A 26,962-nucleotide genomic window follows, 5' to 3' on the forward strand; every position below is an offset into this window, starting at 1 on the left:
TCGGATAAATTAGAAGTGGCTCAAAATGCTTATAAATGAGGACAGAAAATAATAAAGTGAATTATTGCTTCATCATAAATGTATCAATCTCTTTGAAGCTTTTCTATTACTGTAATTCTGCAGCAATTATGATTTCAAAAATTATTTTCAGCCTCTAATTTCGATTGCCAATTAATCTATGAATGTGACATGTGTTGAAAAATTCAAAATAGGTGCATTCTTATAATCCTTTTTCATTATCATAGCTCCAATCTTTATGAAATCAGAGAAAGGAATACTGAGCTGCTATTTCTCTTTTCATATAATAAATGTAAATTATGGTCAGTTTCCGTCTAGTCGACAGGAATCTTTTGTTCCTTTTTACTAATTACCTTTGAAGGCAAATTATTTTGTTGGTATCAATAATTGCTAAAGATTTTCAATTAAATATTTTACGTTACTCTGTTTTAATGGCTTGCTTAACAAACTACTTTTTACCGGCGTCCTGTCATAGGGGTAACGCATCTTCCCCGTGATCTGGGCGTCCCAGGTTCGAGTCCCGGTTTGAGCATGGTTGTTCTTCCTGCTTTGTCTGTGAGATGTGTGAATGTGCCTTCCTGTAAAAAAGGGGTTTTGCAAGCTAATGAGTGATGCGTGAGCAGTCAATTCGTACTTTTGGCCCAAGTTGGCTCTACGATAAAAACAAGAGGCGCTCCACCTTAGGCTTAAATTGGCTTGTCCGTGGCAAGTGCCATAAGAAACAACAACAAAATATTTTTAAAAGATTTTGATATGTATACATATTTCTCATATTATTTTAAAAGCTTTATATCGGACTGTTCATTCAGTTGAGCATTCACCTAAATACTCTCCGTATCTTTAAGCATCCAATTATATCACAGGAGAGAACAGCAGTATTTAAAAATAAGCGTATTTTAAACATTTCTCATCATGGCTTGATTCTGAAATTAAGCCTTAAATGAGTAAAAAAAAAATTCAAAAATTATATTAAAAGTCTATCTTATACTGAAATCTAGTAAATATAAAAAAATAAGTCAAAATCAATGTCAAACCAAAGTTATTTAACAATAGAAAAAACGCAAAGCTAAAATATTAGTAGGAATAAATGAAAATGAATCAATCTCAAAATTATGAAATATAATGTTATGAAATACATTTAAAGGATTTTTTAAAAATTGATACAAAAGTAGAAAAAATTATACAGTAGAAAATCAACATCAATGAAAAGATAAATTTTTAACTTTAATATGATGTAGAAATCGTTCATAATATTTTCAGAATTTAGTAAAATAATAATCAGAAGTAAAAGTCAAAACGTTACTTGATTTTTTCAAATTAAAATTCTAATCAAAATTTCAAAAACATCTCTCCAAGGTACACATTTCTTGCTTCCAAAGTATATATGTGCTAAATTTGATACTTATAGGAGAAATGATTTGGCCTATGGAGTGCCAGCACACGCCATGCTCTTTTTTTATTATTATTAATTGAAATTTGTTTTTAAGCAAATAATTATTTGTGTTTGAAAGTTATTTTATTTTAGAAATTGTTATTATAAACTACATTTCTTCTCTTAATTAAAAAAAAATTGGAATATCAAAAAAAATTTGCATGCAAAACGTTGAGATGTACGTTATCTGTGTCTTGATACTAAGCAGGTGTTCTTTTTCTCTGAATTCAGAAACCTTTCACCTTTATCACTGAAACTGCTTACCAAGACGACTTAATTATCCATAACTTCTTTAAAAGTTCAGTATGGAAATCGTCATTTTCTTTGCTTTACTGGCAACAGCATGTAAGTATTTTGTTCAAAAATAACATTTGCTTAAAAGAAATCAAATTATTCATTTTCGTTGATTCTAAGATATAAATGTCCGATATTATAAAAATTTCTAATAGCCTTCTTAACTTCTATGATGTAAAATTGTATATGCATATTTTTATAAAAAATCACGAATTAAAGCATAGTATCTGAAAAAAAAATAATGGAGCTTGCAAGAAAATATAGACCAGCCATTTTTTACCTCATAAACATAAATATAATAGGTATTAAGTCAATAGGGTTGATCGTTTCAATGCATTTCTTATTAGATCTATTCATGTAATCGACATTTGATTAGAGGGAAAAGCTGCTTTATTGTGTGCTTTTTTAAGGTCGTGTAAAACGAAAACAAAAACTGCGCTTATTTTTGGTTAACCCTTTAAAGGCTTGAATTTAGAATAAGAAAAGGGATTCATTTAGCTTATTAGATAAACTTAATTTGATTAATTAATTAATTTGGTTAATTAATAATTAAGTAACAAATCAAGACACATCATTTTGTCTGAGATAAAGAACTGAAGCATCTAAGTTTCTGACTTACTAAAAAAATGTGTCAGAACTTATGTCAACCTACATAATTTCATACAAAGATTGATAAATTTGGTGGGAAGCATACTTCCCACGGCCCTAGAAAGGGTTAAAAGAATGTTCAGTGTAATAAAATCTCAGTTTCAAAGAAATCATTATGGTATATAAATTTTTCATTATGGTATATAAATTTATACTGAATAGTATCGTATTTCACACTATTGGTTCATTTTGAGCAACACTGATAAAAAATTGCACTTCAAAAAAATATTTCACATTATTATTTTCTCTAATGCGAAGTATACAAAACCAAAGTACCGTAATTGTCACAACATTTGACTCAAAGATGTAGATGAATCCTTGCTTTCAGGTCACTGTAAATTCGAAAATACATTTTTGGAAGCATGTCTATCTCTGAATACATACAATAAAACCAAAATGTTTTGATCTAGAGGCATGAAATCTGGTATGTCATCTTTACACCGAATATATAGATTTTTAATAAATTTTGAACTAAATCGATTCTCAGAAAGTGTGTATATTTGAGAACGAATCAAAGTGATAATTACAAAATGTAGAAAGTTAGACAAGGAGATTAAAACATAGCTTTAACATATGGAATATTATCATTTCATATGGAATATCATTTTTTAATCAATTCCGGCAGCGATCTGACTGTCCGTCTTTTTGTAAATTCACAAGCATATATATGTTATAGTTCAGACACAAAACTTAAGTAATGAAATTTGGTATGTGTTCATTATAAATAAAACGAAATGTTGAAATCAATTTTTTCACATACTTGATATAAGATATAAGTTATGAAAATATTAAAATGGTATGTAATTATCGAGAACATAAAATACAGGACTGTAGCAGATACAAAAAAGTGAGAGGAAAATCGATCAAAAAAGAGAGAGGATTTATCTTAACAAACATGAAACGAATCAAGTTAAATAAAAGCGTTTGATGATGATAACGAAGTGAACTCAAAATACTATTAAAATCTACCCATCCCACTGGATATGAAATGTCTATATTAAATTAAAAACATTGTCGTTTATTTGTTTATTTTTCATTATATAACATTTTATTTTATTATCAATTCTTTCCGATACAAGCATACATTTTGATATCATTGCCGGTCTCTAATATTTGTGTGTGGTTGTAAACGTTTGTTACAACTTCCATTTTATAGAAATCCCAATGGGGATATTTCTTATTTGTGTGACCTATATAAAGTTTGAGTTACATATTTTATTTTGAAATTCTATGTTGTGGCGAATTGTATGTTGTGGCGATACGTAAATAAAATATTTTAGATTGTTCTAATAACGTGCATCTACGTGTAAGATGGCACACATAGTTATAGGCGATTCTAACGTGAAATGATTACTTTAGTTTTAGAGTAATTTGTGTACCCTTTAATTCTGATATGAATTGTGTACACTCTGCTTAGATATGAATTCGGGAAATTTAAATAAATCAAAATAAAAATAAATTATTTTGAGACTTCATTCTTTTATAATAAGTGAGAGGTACGATAACTTTCTTAAGCCTTCTGATTATTGTATCATTGTAAAGAACTCGAAAACAACATATCCTACTAAGTAACACTTGCTAGAACTTTAATTTGAATCAAATATTATTTTAAAAACATGGATTCTTCTATTTTATCCTTCAAAAATACTGCAGAAGCACATGAATATACTTCACTTTCGTGTATTTCTAAAATGTTTCGAGAAAGCAACACTTTCCTTACTCATAAATTAAAAGTAAAATGAAATATATGACGAAAGCAGATGGCCTTGTACATATACGCCTGAATTTTAATCTTCTTTTTTTAAATTAGGTGGCTCTCCAAGGCATCCTATGGAGAACCCCGATCTCTACCATGGAGATATCCTGGGCATTGAAAGCGCAGAAGTAAGCTCATTTCAGTTTTTGTTTCTAATATCATTTCACTTTTTTTTTATTTATCTAGCCTGTATCCGAATAATTCCAATAATTGTGTAAAAAACATACAATACTACTGTAATTTTTTCTTTAATGCATAGAGAAATATAGTGCCTTTAAAAAAAAATCAAAATACAGTACACTCCCGATTATCCGCGGAATTGGGTGGCGCGGCCGTCGCGGATAACAAAAATCGCGGATAATCCGAAAAAAGCTAAAAACGGGTATAGCAAAAAAGAAAACAGTCATTCCAACTTTGAAAAATAGTTTTATGTACAATAAAACGTAAAATAAACAGCAGGAAATGTTTAACTAACGCTTGATATTTTAGTATATCACTGAAAACTAACCTAAAATGCATTTTGTTAATGAAAACAGAAAAGTGCTTTGTATTTACGAGAGGCGTCAAGGATACACAGAAAAATTAATACAGATGTACTGTTTTAATACTGTAATGTATTATGTAATTACAAAAGCATAACTGTAAAACTGCACCTTTTTGAAAAAATCAGTCAAAAAAAAAAACTTTTTGTGCTGCAGGCGCGGATAATCGGGAGTCTACTGTATATAAATAAAAACTTGCAAAAAAGAAATATTAACTAGAATATTTTGTACAAAGGACTTTTGGCGATCAGCCAATTCACCAGGAATATTTGCTGCGTTTAATTTTTGGATTAAATCTCGTACCTATGAATTCCTGATCATAATTCCTCCAAGAAAATATTTGTAAGCATTAATTTTAACAGATATAAAAACTAGGTTATTTTAATGAAGTACACTTACTTCAAGATCCTTGATCTCATAGTGATATTAAAAGCTCAACTATCCGGCTCATTTAATTTTTGCGATATTTTAACTTCGCTTTCTTATTCTTCATGTAAATCACATAATACTAAACGGAATCCTTCTTCATTAATTTTCAACAATAAGGGGAAGAATCACGCAAGTCAATATTTGACGCACCAATAAGGATGTCCGAATCTGAAAACTTCAATTTTCCTGAATAGTGAACTTTAGTTTAACAATGAAATCAAGTGTTGAAAATTCCGAAAAAATATTTTTATTAAATTACAAAAATTCAGAAAAAAAATTGCATGACTATGTGTGGCGGATAGTATGGGCAAGGATTGAACCTGGGACCTTGTGGTTCGCAGCCCCGTAACATGACCACAATACAAAAGCAATTGCCTTGCAGCGTCGCTGTTAACTGGCTTATAAGCGTTCACCGCAACTACTTGATTGTGAATTGCATGAATATAGAAGTATCATTGATATTGTATTTAATCCCAAATAATTCCACTTCAGATATTAAATTTACCAAAGAAAGGGAAAAAAAGAATTAATGAATTATTATTTTATTTTTTCCCTCTTGTTGACGCCTGCGCTGAAACTAATACTTTTGAAATTAATGCAATGCCTCCAGCTGATTGTTCTTGTGCGAATTGTCTATTGAATACAAGAACTCGTGGTAATGAACTCGTGGCTATCGGCGTTACAGGTAATAATCACAATGAACAAGGAAACGAGTTATCATGATTAACAAAGGTACAATAATAAAAATTATTTAAGGATTAAATCGACCGAAATTTTTATTTTCATATTAAAAAAAATCCCAAATTCATGCAATATTAAACAAATTAAATCATGGAGACAAAATTCAAGAAGATCCCACATATTGGATATTTTGAAACTGTCGTAAAACTGGCAGCCAAAGCAAAGGTATAAAATTTGCTTACTGTAATTCATTTTGTATGTGTATTTTTTCTCATTTTTTTAAACAAGCTAGCTTGATTTATTACATTTATTACAGGATCGTAATGCTCTTCCGGACGAGGCTAGAAGATGGCCTGGTGGAATTATTCCCTATAAAATTGATCTGGCATTAGGTAACTGTTAACATCAATTTCATCAATTAATTATACTTTTGCCAAGATATGGCTCCAATTGATAACCTTATTATTGTTTATCAACTTCTAAGGAAAGGTCATTAAAAAAAACAAGCTTTACAAGATAAAATTAGTTCTCGAAAAAAAATACTTAAAATTTCATGATTTGGAAATTGGTTTATTTAAATATTACTAGCCGCCTTTGGCGACCAGCTGGTTCGCCAATCTTAATGCTCGTTAAAATTTTAATAATTAAATATTTTATGTAATTCCTACTTTAATAGCTTCTTCATCAAAATGTTTTAAAACTTCAAATTTTGATTGTCATATAATTCACTCATAATATTATAGAGGTCTTCAGTCATAACGTAATATGTATCTCTTTAATTTTTTTGTTAAATCCCGTAGAATTTATGCTTTAAATTAAAGCGGAAATGGTTAATCTGCAATTAATATAATACAAAGCATACAACTAACCTAAAAATAATTTAAATCAAGTCCGCGTCCGTTTAAAATAATTGTTAACAATCAGAACACAATGCGCATTTCTTGAATTTTCAACACCAGTTGGTAACACAATTTTTCTACGCCAGTTCGGGTAACGCTATGCAGATTAGAAATTTTTAATTTCCTTTATTCTGTTTTATTTTAATTCAAAAGTACTTCAGAATGAATCTGAAAGATCGATAAATTAGCAATGTTTAATTTTAAATGCTTCAAACAATAAGAAAATAAACAGAATCGCTTGAAATAAGCGGCCGAAAATATGTTAAGCCTATCCTTGTTAGCGTGGGGAAAAAACTGAAGCCTTATTCATTTGGAGGTGGGGAAATTAAGATTTTTTTGGCGGGAAAGTTATTTTTATATAATAATTAAAATTCTAATTAAAAATTCAAAAAAAGGGTCCCCAGGTGCACATTCCTGACTTCCAAGGTATACATGTACCAAATTTGGTAACTATAGGTCAAACGGTCTGGCCTGTAGGGCACCAACACACACACACACACACATTGAGCTTTATATAAGTACTAGCCGCCTTTGGCGACCAGCCGGTTCGCCAATCTTAATGTTCGTTAAAATTTTAATAATTAAATATTTTATGCAATTTCTACTTTAATAGCTTCTTCATCAAAATATTTTAAAACTTCAAATTTTGATTATCATATAATTCATTCATAATATTATAAAGGCCTTCAGTCATAACGTAATATGTATCTCTCTCATTTTCTGTTAGCACCCGTAGAATTTATGCTTTAAATTAAAGTGGAAAGAATTTACCTTCAATTAATATAATAATATTTTTTACTGAAACAAAGCATTTTTTTATAATCTGATTAATGAAAATAGAGTCACTCAGCGTTTAAACTTTATGGGCACTAAACAATATCTTTTTAAATTTATGTAATATCTCAAGAGTTGGTCAACAAAATTTTCTTAGATTCATTATGAGCAGATCGATTAATTAACAATGTTTAAATTTAAATGCATCAAACACTAAGAAAATAAAACGAATCGTTTAAAATAAACGGTTGAAAACGGTAGAATTTATGCTTTAAATTAAAGTGGAAAGAATTTATCTTCAATTAATATAATAATATTTTTTACTGAAACAAAGCATTTTTTTATAATCTGATTACTGAAAATAGAGTCACTCAGCATTTAAACTTTATGGGCACTAAAGAATATCTTTTTTAATTTATGTAATATCTCAAGAGTTGGTCAACAAAATTTTCTTAGATTCATTATGAGCAGATCGATTCATTAACAATGTTTAAATTTAAATGCATCAAACACTAAGAAAATAAAACGAATCGTTTAAAATAAACGGTTGAAAACAGGTTTTAAAAAAACTACTTAAAAAACGATGTACTTAAAACTATAAGCATATACAAAAAATATATAACTAACATAAATACAATTTACTTACAAAAGCATGCAACTAACCCAAAAATAATTTAAATCATCCATTGATAACGTTGTCATGGCAACAATCAGAACAGAATGCGCATGTGTGAATTTTCTTCGCCGGTTACGTAACGCAAATACGTGATTTTTTCTACGCCAGTTGGGGTAATGCTATGCGGATTAGAAATTTTTAATTTCCTTTATTCTGTTTTATTTTAATTCAAAAGTACTTCAGAATGAATCTGAAAGATTGATTCATTAACAATGTTTAATTTTAAATGCATCAAACAATTAGAAAATAAACAAAACCGATTGAAATAATCCGCCGAAAAATTTTAACCCTAGCGTCATTACTGTTGGGAGAAAAAAAAACTGAAGCCTTTCTCGTTTGGCGCTGGGGATAATGGAAGATTTTTTTGGCGGAAAAGTTGGCGGTGGGGAAAATGGAAGATTTTTTTGGCGGGAAAGTTAGTTTTTAATTAATAATTAAAATTCGAATTAAAAATTCGAAAAAAGAAACCCCAGGTGCACATTCCCAACCTCCAAGGTATACATGTACCAAATTTGGTAGCTGTATGTCAAACGGTCTGGCCTGTAGAGCGCCAACACACACACACACACACACATTGAGCTTTATTATAAGTATAGATAGAAGATATCAGTATATATGTAAACGTAGCTGATTGATATATGTTCCATACTTAGAATAATGTATGCCACATTTTAAGGAAATCTGGAATATCAAATAAGATTTTATCACCTTCGGACATAAAAAAAACCCCTTAAGCTCTTTCTTTTTCTTCTAATTTGACATTTTGAAAACTAGTACAAAGGGCATTTAGAAGAAACTTTTGACAAATTGAATGGCACATCAAATGATATAATTATTAAGTTGAATATAAAATTTTGAAATAATCTGTGCCACCCAAGTTATTCTAATATTGCATTAATATTAAATTACTTCCAATATTTTCTTCAGGCATAAATAATATTCAAAGTCTCTTCAAGAGAATAAATAGATAATTTTAATGTTAATAAATCTGTATTATTTTATAAATTGGTATACCTGATCTGTTCACAGTAAGATCATATTAATTTATAGTTATGATCAGAGATAGATATCAGAGGTATGATACACCTAAGATTTTCCTTTTGTTTCCTTTGGCAAAATGTTTTGAGAATACGTTCTATTTCGACTGTCTTTTTTTCTGTTTATTAAATGGCCTTTATAAATTTTCTTTAGTTTTCTATATCCATCTATCTGATTGTTTCAGCATGTACTCTTTTGCAGGCATTTGATAACAAAAAGTTATCTTCAAATACAATTTTCTCTGATTGAGTCTCGAAGTCACTTCAGAAATATTTTTAAATGTGCCACTTGAATCTAAAAAAGCAAACATCTGAGCAGACACCATTCTCTAGAAATACTCACAATACACTATCCGAAATCGTATAACAAACCCGGATTCAGTGAACATCAAGGCCGTGATTCTTTGGAGGCAAGAGGTCCCGAAACTGCGATCTGGATTTTAAATCGAAAGTTTGCCACCAAAACCTCACTATCTGCATCTCAAACTCAGTTAAATATCTAAAATATATCAAAATGTAGTAATAGTAATGTAGTAATAGTAGATAGTACAGGAAAGTAATGTGTTCTCTCTCTGTCATTCACCTGATCTACCTCTGTAAAAAAATCTACTAATCTACTTGTATCCTAATATCTCTTTTTACTGTATGTCAGTAAATAACACTCAATACATGATAACTTATATTGCTTTAGTTTTATTATATGCTAATTATATGCTATAAGAAAAACGCTAGAATGTGAATTTGAAAGTCTAATGTGCTACTTTAACCTGTTAACTGGGGAATAAAGTTTTCTTCAACTCGTTTCACAATGGGGACAATGGAACTTTCAAAATATTAAGGCAAATTTCCATGACGAAAAATGTCATCATGCCCATTGCAGTAGTAATGACGAAATATTTCGTCATACACATCAGTTCTAAAGAATTCATTTTAAATATGAGAAAGTGTAAAACTTGCGTTGCATCAGATGAATACTTTTTTTAAATAATTATATATATTTATATTACTAGTTATATATTCTAGTTATATAAATTTCCAAATACATTGTTTCAAAATTACAGTATTGTATCATAGAATTATTTTATTCGTTGAATATTTATTTTCTTTTTAATTATTTTTCAAAATATAACTTTTTTTTCCATTTCTTCTGATCATTTCCCTACAAAAACGAATTTTCTACCTGTTTTAGTTTTCATTTTGACCTCCACTTCATGAATGTATTTATTTCTTCTACCAGAGGACAATAAGGATGACATCGAGAAAGCAATGAAATATATCTCAGACAGAACTTGCGTTAAGTTCGTACCCAGAAAAAACAGAGAACCAGACTTCATAAGGGTATTTTATGGAGATGGGTGAGTTTATAATTTTGACTCTGAAAAATGTTTGTAAATTTTCAAGGGTACTTGTTTATTTTTACGGCCCCTGCAACAAATCCACAGAAAATGCAAACAGTCCCCAATAATCTTGGCGTCTTTTGTATAACGGGGCTTGGTGATCTTGGAATGATCAGAAAATCGCCAAATAAACACAAAAATAACAACATCGGGGCTTATTATGATAATTAATCTTGGCATTTTGTGTATAATGGATCTTAGAGACCATGATATAATTCAAAGCTCTCCTTGCAAACCCATTATCTTGATGATCAATACGTAATCTGAAAATCACCAAGTAAATCAGAGAGTCGTAAAAATAAACAATTCAGTACTAAAAATTGTCATTTCAGTTTTAATTTTTAATAATTTTTCTTGTTGCCAAAGGTGGTGAGTTTTTTTCTTCAAATTCAAATTAGCTATCTTTATATATCCCCTGACATATTAAACAGTCCATCTATATAGAAACGTGAAAAAAATGATATATTTAGAATATTGCATAGACGTAACTGAAAAAACAGCAAATCCTAAACATTCTGACTTTTGCCCCAACTTCTGCCCTTAAAATCTTAAAATAAAGAATTATTTCAATGGAATTTTCTTATCATTTATGAAATCAAGGAAATAGATTCAATTATCCGGATGTTAAGCAACTTAAAGCAATCTATAATTAGCCAACATGGAACAGTCGATCGTTTCATAATACCAGACTTGTGATTGATATAATAATTATGATCAAATTACATAGGTTAGAATTTTTTTTTCTTTTTCTTCTTTTCCTTTTTCTAAATTTTAAATTTAAATATGAACCTCAGATAACAAATCAAATAAAATTTAATATATTTACAATCAAATTACATTATTTTTAAATCTAATCATTAATTACATTTATTAAACAAAAAAAAGGAAGGAAAAATCAAATTAAAAAAACAGCTTTACTACTAAAAAATTATTTAAATAATCTCTATATTATAGAATAGGTTGAATGTCACTAAGAAAGTAAATTAAGTAAAGGAACTTCACAAACCCTTTTTATTTCACAAATAAAATACTAATGTGCGTATATGTGTAGGAGCAGACGAATTTTGGAAATTTAAGTTAATTAGAAGTAAATCAAATATAGTGTATTTTTCCATGATAACTTTCGAAAATATTATTGCACAAAACTAATTTTTGCATTGTTTTGAAGTTAAATAAAGTGTCTTTTAATGACATCAGTTAACTTAGTTAATTGATTAATTGCTACCAAATTTTTCTTTAATCCAATCAAGTTTAAAAAATATTTCATAAATTTCAAAAAAAATATTTTATTTTTTAAAAAAAATTTAAAAATAGATTTTATTATTACAATAAAACTTAACCCTTTTTCATTATTTCAGCAAACTTTTAATCACATGATTTGCTTCTATGGTTGAAATTTAAAGATGAAAATTCATACTCATTATCTAGACCATTTTGTAGAATCCAAAACTGAACTACATATTGCTAAAAGACAGCATGCAATTTGAAATAGAATACTTAAGCACCTCAATACAAAATGACACTATGAAGTCACGGGTGCGATTCTATTATGGAGATTCATGTACCCAAAAAAAGAAGACTCATGTACCCAAAAAAAGAAGATTCATGCACAAGAAGATTCATGTACCCAAACAAGAAGATTCATGTACCCAAAAAAGAAGATTTATGTACAAGAAGATTCATGGCGATTCATGTACCCAAGAACAAGTTTAAGTCCTTTAAAATAATATCATTGTAATGTCAGTCGCAATTTATGTTGAAATACTTTACTGAGGAAATCACAAACATCAAGTTATGCATAAGATATTTATATTAAAATTAAGACAAATGTGGCTACTACACGAAATAAAGAAAAATGCATAAAAGTATTCAAAATTCAAAGTATATATACAAGTTATTTATTATATTTATTACACAAGTTATTTATTTATATACACAAGAATATTAGTTTATATTATTTATATACACAAGTTATTTACAAGCTCAAAAATTTAAAATCTTTAAACTTATAATCAATAAAAAGACCTAGAAAACAACAAAAACTTCAGAATATTTATTTAAAATCTTATTTTTGAAACATTTTCGTTGTAGTTAAATTTAATGAAGACTTTCTTTCGTAATTTTCTTACTCTGAAAGTTCTGTTTGACACAAACAAAAACAAATGCAATTGAGTATATCGATGTTATACATTATACATTATTTTGTTATACCTTACATTATTTGTTATACATGTTATACATTATTTTATAAACAATAACATATACAATAAATAACTCAACAAGACTTCAAATTGAGAATACTTTAAATTTTAAGCTGATTTGAAGATTTCCTTTAAACAGAGCATGAATTAACGAAATAATTATCAGTGTTATCTTTTCAATGTTATTACTTTAAGAAGTATTCAGAAATGTCTCGTGAATTTTTATTTAATTCCCGATCATGTCATCATTTAGGTGTTATTCCCACTGGGGTAAAACGGGAAAGGCCCAGCCCCTCTCCTTGGGTCTTGGATGCCATTCCTTTGGGACCATCATCCACGAACTCATCCATGCGGTCGGTTTTGATCACGAGCAGAACAGATCCGATCGTGACGACTACCTGTTGATATTCTGGCAAAATATTGACCCAGGTAAATATCAATACTTTAATGAATATGGCATTAATTGCAAATATTAGGGGCACTTAGTAGAAGACTGAAGCATTAAAATAGATTTTAAAGTGTGCATATGTTTTGAATTACGTCTGACTGAGCAAGCGTAAGGAGGACCCATCGAGTATGTGCGAATCACTACTCAATACTTTAAAAATTTTAAACTTTATACCTTAATATATTTATATTAAACTGTAATGGCGGCGTCCTGGCCTAGGGAAGAGTAGAGTATCCCGTTATCTAGGCGTTCCGGGTTCGAGTCCTGGTTCGGGCATGGTTTTTCTCTTCCTTGCGTTCTCTCTGTGAGGTGCGTGAATGAGCCCCCCTGTAAAAAGGGGTTGTGCAAGGGAGTGTGTGTGTGCTATCTTCATTTGAGCTAAAATTCAGACTTCTGCCCTCGGGTGCTCAGGGGTTTTTACCCTCAGAAGCAACTGCGCAAAAATTTGGCTTAAAATAGTCACACACAAAAAAAATCAAACTATAGATATAATAATTATTTTGTTATGCTTTATTTCATGCTGTTTTATTTTCCCGTATACTTAGTATAGAGAGAGTACAGTGATCATCAAAAAATTCGAACTCAAGATTTGACAAATCTCCCCGTTTTTGAGTTCCCTGAGTTCAGAAAACACATTTTTCGAAAAAGTTCGTCTGTTTGTCTATGAGAAAGATAACCCAAAAACAATTTGAGCTAGACGGACAACATATGGTCTTTACTTTAAATTTCTAAATTTCTATCAACTTTTGAACAAAATCTATTCAGAGGAAGTCCATCTGTCTGGTTGTTCGAATATAAAGTAATACGATTATTAGAAAATGAAGTGAGCTAGATAGATAAAATGTGGTACACAGATTTAACATCTAAAGTTTAGATACCTGTCACATTTTGAGCAAAATCCAGCTATTAGTTGTCTATCTTTCCGTCTATAATTTCAGAAATAAGCAAACGCGATCATTCAAAAACTCAATTATTAAATATATAAAATTTGGTGTGGAATTTTGTGACTAAAAGTGCAATTTTGTATTAAATATTTGTTTCGATCGGTCGTGGAGAACATTCGATTTTCGATTGGTTCTCTGAAACGCAAATTCAATTTTCGGAAACTATAAACGCATCTCAGGAATCAATCACCAAATACTTCGCCAAGGATAAGGTAGATTCAGTAAAAATGCTAAATTCATATCAAAAATCAGTATTTCGTTACTATTGCTAGCCAATGCCATGTAAGGCGTTGTCTGGCATAACAAGTTTAGTAGAGAGTATGCGAGAAAGTTTTGGGGAAACCACTCCGGCTTGTTACTATTTAACATGCAGTCATCACACACTCCTCAGCAATTTACACCAAATAGAAAAATGCTAAAGTTAATAAAATTTTCTCCTCCTACCTTTCCTTTCTCCTCCCAAAAAATGTAAAAAGAAATATCAGTAATGAGGTTCAATCTAATTTAGTTAAACTCACGATCGCTTTTGAAGCTATAAGTTATTGCAAGATGGAAAATGATTGGATTATGTTGGAGAATTATTAGAGCTTATAATTTTTTGATAAGGATGATGACAAAGCCAATATTCAACTATCCATGTATCAATGCAATAGAAACGAAATAATATTTGAAATAAACGATACATTTAACTTGCGACTGTTTCCCCATACGATCTTTTGTGGAACTGTATTTCAAATCCATGACCCCTTTAACCTTACTATCAGATTTAAACCATCTGCCGAATACAGGAGGAGAAAGATGATAGGGAGGAAAAGAGGAAAGTAAAGAAACAAAACAAACAAATTGAAATTGTATACAGAATTATTTTGTTGGAGATTACTTTCAAGTGTAAATGTATCAACACTTAATTGCTTATTTATGTAAACAAAAGGTGAAGGAGTGCCTAGAACATGGTTTATTCTAAGATTGCTCGTAAACGAAATGGCGCCACAATATCATTGGGAACAATGTTAACACTTTCGACGTTTAAATACCCAAAATATCCCTTCAAGCAAAATAAGGTCAATCGGCCCAGCAATATTTCTACCCTGTGTTTTAAATACGATTGAATGAGTACCCTCGGAGAGGGCTTTGCTTCTTTGAGGGGCTCACACTAAATTCACGTACATATTTTCTTGTACAAATTCTCGTAGTGGCCATTGGTTAAATAGACATTGGCCCTTTCTTGTATATCAATCTCTTGAAAGTGTAAATTGACGTTTCAGGTCGGATAGAATATTTTTTAGCTCTAAAATATGAACGGGAAGATTGAGCAGACTTACGTTGCAGGTCTCCGTAACTTTTGGGTTTTAGGGTTATTTAACTATCATTGATTTCAGCCAAAGTCAAGCAAATATTAATCTTCATACACCAGAGTCCAAATGGTTTAAGACATGAATTCGCGGAGAAAAAAAGGTTATACTCAAGCAATGCTTTTTTTAACCAGTATTATTTGAACACTTCTTGGCCGATAATTATTTAGTAATGTTGTGAATGGGGATGTTGCTGATGGTTTCCCACCAAGCAGAACACAAAACTGGACTAATCCCCAGTGAAAATTAACTTTTCTCTACTAGTGGTCAAATGGTTTAAGATATGGGTTGGTGGGGATGGATTATAATAGGGCTTTGCTCTCTTCACCAGCATCATTCAAACACAAATAAATCGATAATTTAACAATACGTTATGGACGGGAAAGTTGTAGGAATTTTTTCTGAAAATAATAGAATTGTAGGCTGAAAATAAATCGACTAATCTCTAATACAAGGGAAAGTAATTTTCTCCCATAAATCATAGATAGCCCACACTTCTTAACCTACAAAAACTGCTGCATTCCCAACTCATCATAAGTTCATCATTTCTAGATTTGGCTATACATGGTAAATTAAGTTAGATTAAGATGATTATTGTAGAATTGTAGACAGCAATCAATATTTTTGTGCATTATATGTTAATTAATTTACATAAATTAAGGTTTTGCATACATCATCATAAGCACTTTATGCAATTTTAAACTGCGAATAATCGGACGTTATACAGAATGTCTTAATAGCTTATTTCTAATTCATAAGAAATTAGTTTATTCTTCCGGTTGGGAAAAGGCTCTACATATCACAAAAAAATACATTTATGTAATTTAAGTCAAACAATAAAAATCTGGATTTCATTAATTTGATATAATCAAATGTCGCCTCAAGAAAACTCTACTCATTGATTGTGCATTTTTCTAAACCACTTAAAATTGTGGTAATCAAAGCTTAATAACTCGATCAATTTTAATTACAGAATAACCAAATGTTCTTGTTTAATTTATTAGCAAATTAATAAAATACATTTAGACATTGTACTTTGTAAAAGTATTAATCTAAATAGGACCATGTAAACAAGTTAAAATTTAGACATTGGTATTGGTATTGGTCTACCCGCCTACCAGAAAGAGTATAAGACCTTGAAGGTCGCCAGGGAGAGAATTGTAATATTTTCAGCAGTAACTTCATGAACATAAAATAAATTATTTACGTCATTTAAACCGTCTGTTTTTAAATTGAAAGTGCTTGCCTCGCTTTATTAGATTAGAAATTGTTTTGGGTTTGGAACATAGTTAGAATCGAAATCTTACGTACACCCTCTATCTACTTTATCGCCAATCATGACAATGAACAAATAAATTTTATTATGACTAATATAAATTTAAAAGCTTAATAAATATAAATTTTTTTCTCTTCATATTCTTTTAGAAAATGCGGACCAATTCGCCAAACTGAAACCACACGAGAACCGACTCATCAACACTTTTGACTACGACTCCATCATGTTGTACGGTGAGAAAACCTTCTCCAGGGATGGCCGTTCCAAAACGATGAAGTCGAAGAAGAAAGGAATCAGACTGCTGGATGTTGGTGAAAAGAACATACCGAGTGCCAGTGATATTCACCGAATTAATGTCCTTTATGATTGCAAAAAATTCTTATAACAACTTAAATTAACTGCATTGCTTATCCAAATAAAATGTTAAAAATGTGTAATGTATACTCTTAATACAACACTTTCGTTGTATAAGAAAAAAGCTTAAAACGCTAATGTCTTTTAGAATGTAATGCATCGATTCGATCTTAATGTTCGTGTATTTAAATTGACAACATGTTGATCAAATATTTTTTCCCTTACATTTTCTTAACTATACAGTAATTTTAATTTCCAACTTTTCAAAACAATTATGATGAGGTTTCTAAATATACTATTTAAACAAAAAAAACTTTAAAAACAATGTTTTTAAAAACAAAGAAACAACAGTAAAAATTTCTCATTAGAGAGATTATAATTTTTGTCGCTGATAGATGATTTGATTTCCATCAGTGTCTTAACTAAAACAAGCAAAATTCTTTTGAAGCAATCTAAGAAAGTGGACGAAATTTATTATTTCTCTCAGTACATTAGCATTACTGAAAAAAAAACAGGAATAAAAAAGACGAAGAAAAGCAGAAGAAAATTATTACTGTAGCAAATCATACTTTCTAAAAATATCGATATTAAACTTATCTTGAGCAAAGAGAAAAAAATGTGCATATAAAAATTATACTGCAAATAAATACTAGATATAAAGACAACAATTTTTTTTAAAAAATTGATAATTTATATAATAAAACATAAAATTTCATTATCAAGTGAAGTAAATAATGTGCAAAGATGAAGAACATATAATCAAAAATATATACACAAGAAATGTTTTGAATTTTATCTGCTCCAATATGATATTGAACTACTTGTAGTGGAAAGATGTTCTACACAAGAAGAAAAGATTTTACAAAAATTAATTCCTTTAGAGCATTGAAATCTGTTTTCAATTTCTGTAAGGTATTTAATACTTTGAGTGGCCACGCTGCAAATCACAGTGGATTGTTTTGGCACAAGCACGTGTGAATTCCCTGTCACTGCAGGTGGTTAAAATTCATGAAATTAATCACAGAAATGCTTAGCAATAATTACATAATTCTAAACTGATTTTCAACGCTTTATACCAGGAACAAATTTTTTTTCATAGAATAAATAATGGACCTCAAGGACAATGTAGACATCGTAATACAGTACGTGCGTGTGTGTTTGTGAGTGTGTATGTTATTAGGTACTTAAGAAGCTAGACCGTTTGATCTAAAACTGCAGGGTTTGTTTGTTTGTTTTAAAGTTTCATTAGAATCATTATAAATTAAAAATTTTGCAAAGTAGATTTTCCTTATTCACTATACTTTCCGAAAATGTCATCATACTAAAATTAAGATTACACGATTTAAATTATAGCAAAAATTTACCGTTTTCATGATACTAATTTAATTGTTATATACAAGTATCGTGAATTTTGACAATTTTTTTCGATCGAATTTTCACAATAATGGTTTTCATAGTTTTAATTTAAAAAAATATCGTTTTAATAATTAATATTAGTTTTAATAATTAAACCATTAAAACCCTCTTCTATATTTCATTAAATGCTTAATTCGCTTGATTTTTATTCTACTGTTGGTAACTAAAGACAAAAGATTACGATTATCATCTGTTTACAATTTATACGGTGCATAAAAATGAGACAAAATACCGAAAATATTAAACTACCAGCTGTACTACCCACGGCAAAGCTCCCGTCTATTTGTTCTACGTGTATATATGAAAAATAAACCCAACTACTTTAATATGGAGTTAATCAAAGTTTATTTAAATCAGCATTGGAAAAATTTATTGAAAAAATGAAATATATATTTAATTTTGATTAGTTTTGCATATTTCATATTTCTAAAGAGGTGATTTTATAATAGATGTTTCGCTCAATTCCTTATATGGAGAAATTCAGAAATTCCGAATAGTTGTGTGTTCTTGGTGACAGCATAGAATTTCCATATTCTTCTTCCTTTCAGACAAATTATCCATTATAATATTGAAATGCAAATCTGTTAAATTATTGAATTTTTAAACAGAATATGAAACGCAAAAACTCACATCAAAACAAAATGAACAAAAATCAAAATTATTTATTTCAAACACTATTGTAAATAAAGGCAACTAAAAATCATTTTGAATTAAATCTATAAAGTTATATAAGGTATGAAATTATTAATTAGATATTAGGCAATTGTATTGATTTACATAGTTTTTTCATATACAAAACTGTTCGTCAGAAAGCACATGTCCGGAAAGGTGATATTTCTGATTGCGCTCTGAATAATATAGAATTTTCATCACTCATTAATATGCATATTCTATCTTTAGTCATTCCTGTATTCCGCAACACTCAGTTAACTATTTAACAGGTCTCAGGCAGTCGAAGTAGCAAACTAAATGGATTTTATTTTGTTCCTCCTCAAATAATCTGTAGAGGTATAAAGGCAGTTGGAAGCACTCATCGTTCACTGAATAGATCTTTGTATTTTAAGCAATTTTAGGGCAAGGGAACTTGACTGAATTTCCAGAATTAACATCTAAAGAAACGTAGTGAACTCCACCATAGTGTCATCATTGTATGACAAATATAACAAACACGCAACAGTAAAAGAATGTGTCGAAAAAATACATGAAAGATTATCTGTCGCTTATTGTTGTTCTTTCAGTCTACGGTTGGTCCAGGGTTCAGAAGTTCTCAGCCAACTTCTGAGCAGTTTCCTGGCATCCGAAGAAACAACACGAGTACTTTCTTTTCTTTTTCCTCCAATAAGTAGCAGAAGAGATAGGCGTAAAATTATGGCCATACGTAAACAGTTCATGCTCTTTGTAAGGAACTCTCACCCATCTTCCAAAACACAACTGGCATTTGAAGAAACATTGTAAATTCCACCATAGTGTCATCATTGTGTGACACATATTGCAAATAAGCAGCAGTAGAAGAATGTGTCGAAAAAATATATGAATGATTATCCCTCGCTTATTGTTGTTCTTTCAGTCTTCAGTTGGTGTACAGGGTTCAGAAGTTCTCAGCCAACTTCTGAGCAGTTCCCTGGCATTCGAAGAAACAAAGCGAGTACTTTCTTTTCTTTTTCCTCCAATAAGTAGTAGAAGAGATAGGATTAAAAGTATGGCCATCAATAAGCAGTTCATTGAATTGCTCTTTGTAAGGAACTCTCACCCAGCTTCCAAAAAAGAATTGGCATTTGAAGAAACATAGTAAATTCCACCATACTGTCATCATTGTGTGACACATATCGCAAATAAGCAGCAGTAAAAGAATATGTCGAAAAAATATGTGAATGATTATCCCTCGCTTATTCTTGTTTTTTCAGTCTTCGGTTGGTGTCCAGGGTTCAGAAGTTCTCAGCCAACTTCTGAGCAGTTTCCTGGCATCCGAAGATGATAAATTCTCCTTTTAGGAACGGAGTTTGGCTTTGATTTCTAAGGATGTGCAGATCATGTAGACATCCTTAGAGATGACGACTGGAATTTCGCCATTTTTGGTGAGCTCATAATCATCTGGAAATTCAAGTTTGGCTTTTATGCTTAGCTTTTTGCAGAAACTCCAAACAGTTGAAGAGCGTACTGTTAAAATTGATGTTTGAGAGAGCTTTCCAGTCTCGGTATCAGTAGTATCTGCCAGCTCTGCGTTTATGCCCAGAGCCTGACAGAAAAGAAATACAGATCGATTTTGTACTATGGGAACCGCAGTCTTGTGCTCTGCGTTTTCCTCAAAGTCGTCTGTTTCGCACATTATCATAGACTTTGCATATTTAAAAAGTTCCATTAGCAAAGCATATGCCAATATTGGGAGAACAAAAATAAATTCTCCGAATGTTGTGATCATCACACAGCACAACAAAATATGCAGATAAACTGCTATAAAAACAAAGGCATCCATAGTTTTTTTTGTTCAAAACTCAAAATTCACTAAAATAAATTATGCAGCAAATTTCACCAGCACGAAAGATCACTCGCTCAAAACAATTATAAAACATTCCATTATTTGATTATTAGTGATTTAGCATTGTTGCAATTTTTTAAATGGATCCTTGTTAATAAAATAATAATGTGATATTTTATTCTTAGATTTCAACAATATTGCTATTACTGATAAGTCTCAACAATATACGATTGGAGATTTATATTTCAACAACCTTTAAATTTTGTAAAAAATTTTTCATTTCATAATTATACTAACTATTGTTCATAACATTTTTATTGATTTAAATCAGTTGAAGAGCTGGAATCTGAACCTCTATAAAAACTCCATTAATATGAAATTAGTTCATTTGATTCTTATAAAATGATGAGACAATTCTTAAAGAAATATTCTTTCTGAAAGGAATTAACATGGAAGATTTTACTATTATTTAAAATTAATATGACTTTAAAAGTTGGTGCAATATAATATTGAATTATTCATTAACCGCCTGCTTTATTATTTAATGAATTCTTATTTATTGAGTAAATTGGCATGATTAGAATATGCGGTCTAAGATTTTTTTCAAAATAGATGTGATATCGAAGATCAATGAAACGCCTATATTTTCTTTTCCACAGAGACAAATCCCAATTACTAGTTTAGTTTGACTCAGAGCAAGCACAGTTAATCAGTAAAATTGTATTAGTAATATGAATAATACGCATTTAAACTTCGGGGTTAAAGGAAAAAAAATAGTACAGAATTTACAATTTATGAAAATTTAATTTAATATAAATTGTATTACGTTTTCTACGATATTTTCTGTCTAATATTTAAGATAATTATAAAATTACAATTATATTATGAAATTTCCGAGAGTTCATCCTCAACACTGTTTTGTGTGTGATATGTAGAGATATATATTTTTAGCTCTGTTCCCCACCTCCAACCATTTATTCACTCTATACATTATGGGTGCGTAGAATTGTATGTACGCTTTTTTTAATGGAACACAAATGTGTCCTTTACGAAACTTCGAAATCCATTATACTGATATCTTTATTTTGTTCCGATTTTTACTGTGGGCCTAATATCAAATGGCTATGTTAATTATGACACAATTCTTTCATCTGATACACATATTTTGACTCAGCAATTACCGCCTAATTGGTGGTTATATCCTATGCTCTACGGAAAATTTCGAATTCTTCTCAAAGAAACTTGAACAATTTACAATTTAACCAATAGCATGAGTGCATTAAAAGGGTTTTCTCGCTAGAACTATAGGATGTTATTAATTACAATCCGAACTCTGTACACTTCATTTTTGTAGGCGCGTCCAGATTCGAGATGATTCCATCTTTTACATTATAATGTCATGTTTTATTCGTCCATTCGCACAATTGGTTTTAAAGTTGGGCAAATTCTTTCAGACATAAAATATTATTCATTTTCCAGCTCTTAAAAAATTTAACGAGTTCCCGCCATGGAAAATTATTTTATCAGACTTTCGAAATATGTAATAAATCAACGGCACTAAATTGAATATTTTTTTCTGATAGTCGACATCAGTTATCTGGCTATGAATTTGTTTTAAAGATAACAAGAAGACCGACAGTCTTCTGGGTGATTCTGTAAATATCAGTTTAGTTTAGTTATATTAAAGTCCCGTTATAAAGCAACATTAGGGTTATTTTGGGACGGATCTCGTAATTTTAAACCACGGCCAGATGACGAGGGCGACACCTGAGCTAGCACCCTCCTCTCCAAGCTTCCACATCACACTAGCGGGAGAAACTTTGGCACCGAGGGATTTAACTTGAACCAGACCCGTTTACACGACGGTTCTTCGGTGGAATCGAGTCTGAAGTTCTCCAGTTCCAAAGGTTTACCGCCAGGCCACATCGTATATATCAGAAGGACAATAATTTCAGTATAATTGCCCGCATTTTACTCTGTATTTACATTGGGAACATTTTCCATATAAAGTGTTGTTAAAATAGCGGTCATAGATATAAATTATTTTATAAATAGATTCAGAAAGTGTCGTTGTATCGATGGAAATTTTTTCTCCTTCAAGCAATTCTTTAGCAAGAAAATGCATTGAGCTTTTTTTTCTTTTTTTTAAGGCATGCATGTACATGTTTTGTTATTGGATTCCTGAAAATTCAGATATTGCAAAGAATGAGATTGCTTATAAAGTTGCTGCGAATCCAATAATAACGGTTGAAAATTTTGTGCTAATAAGTGGCAATTTGCTTGCCATTAAAAAGCGATTAGCAAAAAAATGAAGTATTTAGAAAGAAAAAAATCATGATAAAAAATTAAAAAATTAGTATAAATCTTTGGTAATTTAAGTCGAATGCAGACTATCATCTTAAATATCCTTCGAATCGCACATACTAGATGGATTCATTAACATTCATTGCACTCCACCATTGTGTGCGCAAATGTCAGTCTTTCATCGCTTAAACATTTCGGAAGGAAATGCTGACATTTTAGCAAATATAGAGACACTGGTTTGGTTTTTCTAACATCAGTGTAAAAGACTTGGTTAGAAATAATTAGCAACTGCACTTACCTTTTTACAAAATATTAGAAGGAAGCCAGTTTGAGATTCCTTTCCCCTAAACGCCACTTTTGGTACTTTGCATTTACTGGTTCTTGGCTAACAACAAATTTGGACATAAACAATGATTACAAAGCCAATATTCCATTATCCATTTATCAATGCAATATAGACGAAAGAATATTTAAAATAAACTATACATTTCACTTGCGCCTGTTTCCCATACGATCTTTTGTGGAACTGTATTTCAAATCCATGACCCCTTTAACCTTACTATCAGATTTAAACTGTCTGCCTAATACAGGAGGAGAAAGATGATGGGGAGGAAAAAAGGAAAGTAAAGAAACAAAACAAACAAATTGAAATTGTATACGGAAATATTTTTTTGGAGATTGCTTTCAAGTGTAAATATATCAACACTTAATTGCTTATTTATGTAAACAAAAGGTGTAGCAGTGCCTAGAACATGGCTTATTCTAAGATTGCTCGTAAACGAAATGGCGCCACAATGTCATCGGGAACAATATTAACACTTTCGACGTTTAAATACCCAAAATATCCATTCAAGCAAAATAAGGTCCATCGGCCCAGCAATATATCTACCCTGTGTTTTTACATACGATTGGCTGAGTACCCTAGGAGAGAGCTTTGCTTCTTTGAAGGGCTCACACTAAATTCTCGTACATATTTTCTTGTACAAATTCTCGTAGTGTCCATTGGTTAAATAGACATTGGCCCTTTCTTGTATATCAATTTCTTGAAAGTGCGAATTGACGTTTCAAATCGGAAAAAATATTCTTTAGCTCCAAAATATGAACTGGGATGGTTCACTAGGCTTACGTTTCAGGTCTCCGTAATTTTTGGTTTTTAGGGTTATTTAATTATCATGGATTTTAACTAAAGCCAAGCAAATATTAATCTTCATACACCAGTGTCCAAATGGTTTAAGACATGAATTCGCGGAGAAAAAAAGGTTATACTCAAGCAATGCTTTTTTAACCAGTATTATTTGAACACTTCTTGGCCGATAAGTATTTAGTAATGTTGTGAATGGGGATGTTGCTGATGGTTTCCCACCAAGCAGAACACAAAACTGGACTAATACCCAGTGAAGATTAACTTCTGTCTACTAGTGGTCAAATGGTTTAAGATATGGGTTGGTGGAGATGGATTATAATAGGGCTTTGCTCTCTTCACCAGCATCATTCAAACACAAATAAATCGATAATTTAACAATACGTTATGGACGGGAAAGTTGTAGGAATTTTTTCTGAAAATAATAGAATTGTAGGCTGAAAATAAATCGGCTAATCTCTAATACAAGGGAAAGTAATTTTCTCCCATAAATCATAGATAGCCCACACTTCTTAACCTACAAAAACTGCTGCATTCCCAACTCATCATAAGTTCATCATTCCTAGATTTGGCTATACATGGTAAATTAAGTTAGATTAAGATGATTATTGTAGAATTGTAGACAGCAATCAATATTTTTGTGCATTATATGTTAATTAATTTACATAAATTAAGGTTTTGCATACATCATCATAAGCACTTTATGCAATTTTAAACTGCGAATAATCGAACGTTATACAGAATGTCTTAATAGCTTATTTCTAATTCATAAGAAATTAGTTTATTCTTCCGGTTGGGAAAAGGCTCTACATATCACAAAAAATTACATTTATGTAATTTAAGTCAAACAATAAAAATCTGGATTTCATTAATTTGATATAATCAAATGTCGCCTCAAGAAAACTCTACTCATTGATTGTGCATTTTTCTAAACCACTTAAAATTGTGGTAATCAAAGCTTAATAACTCGATCAATTTTAATTACAGATTAGCAAACTATTCTTGTTTAATTTATTAGCAAATTAATAAAATACATTTAGACATTGTACTTTGTAAAAGTATTAATCTAAATAGGACCAGGTAAACAAGTTAAAATTTAGACATTCGTATCAGTCTTGGTCTACCCTACGACTACCCGCCTACCAGAAAGAGCGTAAAACTTTGAAGATCCTTGGGGAGAGAATTGTAATATTTTCAGCAGTAACTTCATGAACATAAAATAAATTATTTACGTCATTTAAACCCTCTGTTTTTAAATTGAAAGTGCTTGCCTTTCTTTATTAGTTTAGAAATTGTTTTGGGTTTGGAACATAGTTAGAATCGAAATCTTATGTATACCCTCTATCTATTTTATCACCAGTCATAACAATGGACAAATAAATTTTATTATGACTAATATAAATTTAAAATCTTAATAACTATAAATTTTTTTCTCTTCATATTCTTTTAGAAAATGCGGATCAATTCGCCAAACTGAAACCACACGAGAACCGACTCATCAACACTTTTGACTACGACTCCATCATGTTGTACGGTGAGAAAACCTTCTCCAGGGATGGCCGTTCTAAAACGATGAAGTCGAAGAAGAAAGGAATCAGACTGCTGGATGTTGGTGAAAAGAACATACCCAGTGCCAGTGATATTCACCGAATTAATGTCCTTTATGATTGCAAAAAATTCTTATAACAACTTAAATTAACTGCATTGCTTATCTAAATAAAATGTTAACAATGTGTAATTTATACTCTTATTACAACACTTTCGTTGTATAAGAAAAAGCTTTAAATCGTTAATGCTTTTTAAAATATAAGGCATTGATTCGATCTTAATGTTCGTGTATTTAAATTGCAACATGTTGATCAAATATTTTTTCGCTCAATTATACAATAATCTTAACTTCCAACTTTTCAAAAAATTATGGTGAGCTTTCTAAATATACTATTATCAGGCTTTTAAAAACAAAGAAACAATAAGAAAAATTTCTCATTAGAGAGATTATAATTTTTGTCGCTGATAGATGATTTGATTTCCATCAGTGTCTTAACTAAAACACGCAAAATTCTTTTGAAGCAATCTAAGAAAGTGAACGAAAACTATTATTTCTCTCAGTTCAGTAGCATTACTGAAAAAAAACAGGAATAAAAAAGACGAAGAAAAGCAAAAGAAAATTATTACAGTAGCAAATCATACTTTCTAAAAATATCGATATTAAATTTATCTTAAGCAAAGAGGAAAAAAATGCATATAAAAAATAATACTACAAATAAATGCTAATAAAGGCTACAAATTTAGAAAAAAATTTATAATTTATATTATAAAACATAACAATTCATTATCAAGAGAAGTAGATAATTTGCAAAGATGAAGAACTTATAATCAAAAATATATACACAAGAAATGTTTTGAATTTTATCTGCTCCAATGTGATATTTAACTACTTGTATTGGGAAGATGTTCCACACAAGTA

At 30.3% G+C, this 26,962-nt stretch overlaps 1 protein-coding gene across 2 annotated transcripts; it reads left to right on the plus strand.

Annotated features, from left to right (window-relative positions):
- Positions 1 to 1,678: 1,678 nt before the first annotated feature.
- Positions 1,679 to 26,228, plus strand: LOC129971063 (astacin-like metalloprotease toxin 5). 2 transcript variants are annotated; one of them, XM_056084543.1, is made up of 6 exons: positions 1,679 to 1,795; positions 4,203 to 4,276; positions 6,117 to 6,192; positions 10,424 to 10,541; positions 13,038 to 13,213; positions 25,946 to 26,228. In XM_056084543.1, the coding sequence occupies exons 1-6, from the start codon at positions 1,756 to 1,758 to the stop codon at positions 26,179 to 26,181; spliced, it is 720 nt and encodes a 239-aa protein (XP_055940518.1). In that variant the 5' UTR covers positions 1,679 to 1,755; the 3' UTR covers positions 26,182 to 26,228. The 2 variants fall into 2 exon arrangements, with proteins under 2 accessions (XP_055940518.1, XP_055940511.1); XM_056084536.1 differs by lacking the exon at positions 25,946 to 26,228 and adding an exon at positions 16,954 to 17,235.
- The last annotated feature ends 734 nt before the right edge of the window (positions 26,229 to 26,962 follow it).

This window comes from Argiope bruennichi, chromosome 1 (genome assembly GCF_947563725.1).
Source record: "Argiope bruennichi chromosome 1, qqArgBrue1.1, whole genome shotgun sequence".
Lineage (NCBI taxonomy): Eukaryota > Metazoa > Arthropoda > Arachnida > Araneae > Araneidae > Argiope > Argiope bruennichi.

Coding starts and splice junctions, on each gene's coding strand:
- LOC129971063 (XM_056084543.1), top strand. CDS start 1,756: ATGGAAATCGTCATTTTCTTTGCTTTACTGGCAACAGCAT. Junction 1,796..4,202: donor TGCTTTACTGGCAACAGCAT/GTAAGTATTTTG, acceptor TTTTTAAATTAG/GTGGCTCTCCAAGGCATCCT. Junction 10,542..13,037: donor AGGGTATTTTATGGAGATGG/GTGAGTTTATAA, acceptor GTCATCATTTAG/GTGTTATTCCCACTGGGGTA.